The sequence below is a fragment of the Gavialis gangeticus genome, unplaced genomic scaffold (genome assembly GCF_001723915.1).
Source record: "Gavialis gangeticus isolate Ggan-Ray unplaced genomic scaffold, GavGan_comp1, whole genome shotgun sequence".
Classification (NCBI taxonomy): domain Eukaryota; kingdom Metazoa; phylum Chordata; order Crocodylia; family Gavialidae; genus Gavialis; species Gavialis gangeticus.
In genome coordinates, this window is record NW_017728992.1 from 116,538,348 (window position 1) to 116,544,449 (window position 6,102).

The 6,102-nt window shown below is 45.2% G+C and overlaps 1 protein-coding gene across 3 annotated transcripts in view; it reads right to left on the reverse strand.

Annotated features, from left to right (window-relative positions):
* The window catches only part of RB1CC1 (RB1 inducible coiled-coil 1), a 136,178-nt gene extending 130,551 nt beyond the window's left edge, over nucleotides 1-5,627 (reverse strand). For all 3 annotated transcript variants that reach the window (XM_019527222.1, XM_019527213.1, XM_019527205.1), the window contains exons 1-2: nucleotides 5,514-5,627; nucleotides 1,674-1,816 (exon numbers count right to left, since the gene is read on the reverse strand). In XM_019527222.1, coding sequence (XP_019382767.1) covers nucleotides 1,674-1,744 — 71 coding nt within the window. In that variant the 5' untranslated portion in view covers nucleotides 1,745-1,816; nucleotides 5,514-5,627. The remainder of the gene's footprint in view (nucleotides 1-1,673; nucleotides 1,817-5,513) is intronic.
* Between the last annotated feature and the right edge of the window lie 475 nt (nucleotides 5,628-6,102).

The window sequence follows — 6,102 nt, forward strand, 5'->3', positions numbered from 1 at the left end:
ATCTAAGGATTTTGTGACCTGGTCATAGAAGGCCACCAGGTTGGTCTGACAGGACCTGCCTCTAATGAACCCATGTCGGTTGCCCCCAAGCATAACCTCCCCCACTGGCCCCTCGTGGACATGTACCAGGATAATCCTCTCAAAAAGCTTACCCAGAATCAAGGTACATATATAGGTAAGGCTTGGTTTAAAATCGTGGGCCCAACTAGCAGCCCCCACCATGCCCCTACCTGGTTGCCACTCGCTTCTAATGGCTGGGAGGCAAAAACCGCAGTTTTAAACACACCACCATTTTTGCCTCCATCTGGTCAGAAGTAAGCGGCAGGAGGCAAAAACCGTGGCATATTTAAAACTGTGGTTTTAGCCTCCCAGCCATCAGGAGCAAGCAGCAGGGACGTTGGGGCCCCTCCACCAATCAGCAGCAGGCGGGGCACACTGTGGGGTGGGGAAGGAGGGGAACATTCCAAGATTAAAGGTGATGCTGCACCATTAGCTGGGTCCGTGATTCAAACCAGGGCTTATATGTAGGCAACTCTCATAATGACAACTGGACTAAAGCTAATCCTGACAAGCCAACACTTGGGATAGTAAAAGCAACCGATGGGTCTCAAATGAACCACTTGTAGAACTTGGATAGGAAGATTTTCTTATTGAATGACAGGGAAAGTACATTCTCTGGTGATGGTAAAAGATACACTTCCAACTGAAGTGTTGACAAATAAGGCACTGTTATAATATTAGCATCTGTACTGGCGCTGGTGATGTCTTGGATCCTGCACCTTTCTTGTCTAAGGCAGACGACACCATCATTAGAAATGGCTTTGAAAGTGGGATACTGCAGTGCAGCATACTCCGTTACCGATCTGTTACATTTGCCCATTTTAATAATCTGCAGCACTTGGGAGGCCTTACCCCCAGGCATTTTGCTGTGCTTGCACTTACTGAAGGACATCTCACCTGCTTCAGAGCTCAGCAGACCCTACAAACACTTAAATACAACGTTTGCATTAGATTCCAGGCCAAGTTTGGCTGCAATCCCAGTGCTAGCACTCATTCCAGTGTCTGTAACAAGTCTTACTTGCCTCCACTGTGATTTCAGAAGCCGACTGCCTCCTCAGTGGGACACCAGAGAATGTGAAATTCTCCTTATGAGCAAGGATCTCTCTCTCAGTACAATAAGATGTTCACAGATTTCGAGGATATGGAGCTTCATCTTTGCATCTCATAACTTGCAAGTGCTCATGGAAAAAGATAAAAATACAGCACAGCTGCTCAGAATGTGGGTTTCTCCCACACAGAAAAGGCACCAACTATGCCCATTTTAATGGATATTAGTCTACTGCAAGATGGGTAGGGATTGAAGCCTGCAGATTTTCAGTTTTATTTTGAAACCAAACCGCATACTAATGATATTGTCTTGCAGCCATGGTCAAGAACAAGTAACTGAGAAAGATCACAGCCACTCCACTACTTATGTTCTCAATATAGAGCAGAGGCACACCCATAGCCACGTAAATAGTGCATATAGATTCTGCTAGTCAAAAAAACTCAGTTTTGTACGCATGAGTGCTAGAGGGAGACACAGAGTTGCTTACTCAAAAAGAAAAGGAGTATAAATCTGTCAAGCATACACATACATGTTTTTTTTAAGAGGAGAAAAAAAGGTTTCTTACTTCTGTACAGCAAGTTCGGTGTCAAATGTAAGGGTTGTTCCAGTGTTGACAAGAAATACATATAGCTTCATGGTGATTTTTATTTTTATTTTTTTAAGCTTCCTGGAGCTTACACGTTCCCCTTTGCAAGTACCATTCAGAAGCTGAAAAGATATCCAAGTATTAGTTCTATACATGCACACTACATTATTTATAGACATTATGCCTTTTTAGGGAAAGAGTAGTTACCACACAAAGACCAACTCTTTAGATCTAGGATATCCTACCTGACAATGTACCAAAAGCATTCCAAGTTGGTTATTCCACTCCCTACCCTTATAGTATGGCAGAACTGGGGCCAAACAGCCCCACTACCTAGTGAGATACACGAATATGTAACATAGTGTCTATTTTTCAAGGAACATGCATTAAGCCCTTAAGGGCTTAGGGCTTTGTTCTGTTTTGGATCATCTACAAGATACTTTAAAGCACATACATTCTTTAGCAAAGAACAGATCTGGACCTTAACTTATTCCAACTTTTGGCTATTGGAATTAATTTGATCCAAAAATCTAGTTTAAAATTAGGACTACAGTTCCCAGTCTTGTTTGGGAGTAGGCTTATAGTGCATTAGCAGACAAATGCTTGCAACTTCCTTCTACATCTCCCTTCCAGCATGATCTCATACAACTGGCATCTTTTTTCTTCATAAAAAAACTCTGCTCTTCTCCTGGACTGTTAAATTGTCACACTTTGCTTGCCAATCTCTGGTGGCATCTCCACCTCCTTGTCTAAACTTTGGATGACTAAATGCAGCTCAAAATAGAAACAGGTCTCTAACTTCTCACTTCAAGGTCTGATCATGTTTACTCTCCTACCCAAAGACAAACGGCTGATGCTGGGGTGTCTGTGGGTGGGCCTCCCCACCCCCCGCAGATGTGAAAGGGGGGAAGAAAAGAAAAATGGAGATCCTTTGAGCCAAAAGGCATCAACGTACTATTCCACATGCATTATGAACTAGTACTTTTATGTTCAATAAATTGTATGCCGTAACTAAGATCTAAGGACTTTTCTCACCAGATGTTGTCCTCGCTAGATCTGTCACTGCATAAGGCCTTTGCTAATGTTCTACAAGTCCTGATAAAGCCTTTAAAAAGAGTCTTGTCTATCAGTAACTACCAAAATTCATAATTTCCCAACAGCAGAGATGGAAGCACAAGCATAGAAAAGGCCTGGTTAATTTTTAACTCCATATTTCTTAACTCTCTCAAGTCTCTCTAGGTGCACTTCAAGACAAGTCAAGGGCACACTGTATTCCATAATACCCCACAATGAAATGTGATCAAGTAGAAAGGACACTGGGCTGAGACTCAGGAGATCTGGGCTCAAAATTTAGCATTCGTCACTGCCTTGCTGGATGATGCTGGACAAATAACTCTCCATGAGAAGAGAACTGGGAATAACCACTCTAATACATCTGTTATGAGCTTCAAAACAAAAAAGTTTAAATATTTTTAGTATACATTTTCCTTTGTAAAAAGAAAAAAAAACAAAACTAAAAATAAGCAGGTGGTAAATTCAAATAAAAAAAAGGCAGTAAGGGACATCAACTAGCAAGCAGTAAAGGATAGAGAAAAAGTGGCAACTAAAAAAGACTGTCCCTTGAAAAGTTCAGAAAATACTCCCCCTTCAAAAATTCTGGAGTTACGCCCCCTACCAATCCCTTCAAAGTACATTAATAGAGGTGCACCGACACACTGGTCTGATATTGAATCAGCACCATTATAAAGAAAATATAATATCTTGGAAAACAGCCATAGCAGGCCGATAATTTGGCCAATAAATGGCGCATGCATGCACTCTGCCGCAGCACAGGTGGCAAGGAGCACAGTCTGGCAGTGTGGAGAGCTGCCTCCAGCTGGTAAGTCTGGTGTGGTGGAAGGGGAGGGAAGGGGAGGGGCTGCTCTGCCAGGAGCCGCTGGTCTGGCGCCTCGTCCAGCACATGCCTTCTCATCCAGCAGCTCCCATTGCTCGTCTGGGAGGGCAGTGGGGTTGGGTGTGTTTCCCTGGATCCGCGTGGGATGGGCTGGGGTCAGGGCTGCGCCAAGCTCCTCACAGCAAGGCGGCGCTGCACTGGGAGGGGATTACGAGAGGGGAGAGGGGCGGCTGCAGCCACAAACTCACCATAGGCCCCTCTCAGCGCAGCCCCACCCCTCCGGGAAGAGCCTGGTACAGCCCCGGCCTCAGCCTGCCCATGTATATCTGGGGGCGCACACGCCCCCACCCCCCATGCCCTGTCAGATGAGCAGCAGGAGCTACCAGACAAGCACTGGACCAGCGGCTTCTGGTGGAGTGCGTGCAGCAGCAGGAGCCATTTACCGCCCCATCGTGGCCATCTCCACGCACCCCAGATGAGCCACCACTCCATCCTGCACCCACCCCACCTGGACAGCTCCTGCCCCAGCCCCACACCTCCTTCTCAGTGGAGGCCTTGATCTGCATACCCCGCTTCCCCTCCCCTTCCACCACACCAGACTTACCAGCTGGAGGCAGCTCTCCACACTGCCAGGCTGGTATTGGAAATTGGATCAGTATCGGCCAATGCTCCTTCATAAAAATTGGTTGTTGGTATTGGCTGCAAAAGCCTGTTTGTGCACTCCCAATTAGAAGGAATTCTAAGCTTCTACCCATCTCTATTTTCTACCTACAGGTTTCAGAACTTCTGACATTGCTTTTAAACTGAAAGCTATTTTGTATGCAATGAGCCGAAATCTCTCCTCAATTTCACCAAATTTATTTCAATAGTAGCTACATTGACTATCAGTGACTTGCACATGTAGAACTACAGCTCGCAACAAAAAGTGCTGCAAAGAGACAAATGACAGAATACTGGACTGGCAAGAACTCTTATAATTTCTACTCTTCAGAAAGAAGATAATTGTAAACCAGTGTTCATAAAAAATTATTACCATAAGTTGTTTTACTTAAGACAATCATTATTTAGACAAAATATAGATTTAAACACTCCTGGACCTGTTGGCCTCCAGAGTGCAGCGTGTGTGATCCAGAGCAGCAGCGCACAGACGGGCTGCACATGGAAGCTGCCTGCTGCTGCATGCTCCGCGCTGCCCAGGTCACACAGGAGCAGTGTAGGCAGCACACAGGGTTGTGCCCCTTGCTGCTGTCCCCACCTGCAGGGGAACTGTGGCCAGGCAAGTGGGGAGCTCAGAGCAGCAAGCAGCTTTCTGCGCCCCCCGCTGGGTTCCACATGCTGCTCTGCAGTTGTAGCAGCGAGGGCAACACAGTAGGGAACATCACCAGTATCTGCTGCTTCCCCGGAGCCCGGTGCCAGGTCTGAGGCAGCAGCTGTTTGCAGCCTCCCAGATGCAGCCGCCCCAGGTTCTGAGTAGCTGCTGATAGCCACAGAGCTCAGGCTACTTGCAGCAGAGCTGCTATCCTCCCAGCTGGCTGCTAGGAGCAGCCCAGGCTCCATGGCTATCAGCAGCTACCCAGAACTTGGGCCGGCTCCAGCCGGGAGGCTGCAAACAGCTGTTGCCTCCCTGGCCCGACCCAACACATACCAAGGAAAATGGCCTCGCGTGCCATACTCGGCACGTGTTCCAGGGGTTGCCTACCCCTGCCATACGCTCTATTTTTTAGATTTAAGCAGTACTTACTGGGTAACTAGGTTAAAGACTTTATGCTCCCCCTCTATAGCAAGTTGATTTTCACCTTCAGATAGCATTCTTTCATTTCCCCAAATGAGAAAAGACTTTTCCCCCACCCCCTAAGATCAAGCTCAAAAATACAATGAAATATAGATAACTTAGAAAAAGCTGCCAAATTAAACAGAACAATTACCTTCAGGCACTGTATGGAGCTACCACCTTCTTTAAGTACAGCAGGATGAAGGTGCACATTTGCTTCATATGGTTTTGGCAACAAAGTGACATGGCTGTTCGAAGTGAGCTTAAAGACCTGCAAACAAAAGATACAAAGAATAATCATGAACATCTAATGGTTTGAACGCTGCACCTCACAAAAGCAAAGTAATGTACCATTTATTCATTTTAAATTTTAGCATTAATAGGTATTCTAGCTGAAAATACTGTCTAGCAAGTTTAGAGTGGAAATATACATTACATTGGAACTGAATTTGTTTTTCTATTTCCGTAAGTACAGTAAAAAAGTATTACTCTGCAAAGGATAAAAGGAAAAGAGCCAAATGCTGTAAAAACAAAGCACTCTTCCTAGCTGCACGCAAGGCTGATCTACTGAAATGAATGGTGGGGAAAAAACCACCACCACTAAATTATAGTGTCGATCTCTTAGAAGAGATGCTTATAGACATTTTTTCAAGAATAAAACACAAGTACACTAAAAGACTTTAAACCTAAGAACTAGTCATTGCATTTTAAATATAAAATGTAACATGCTTTGGGGGGGGGGA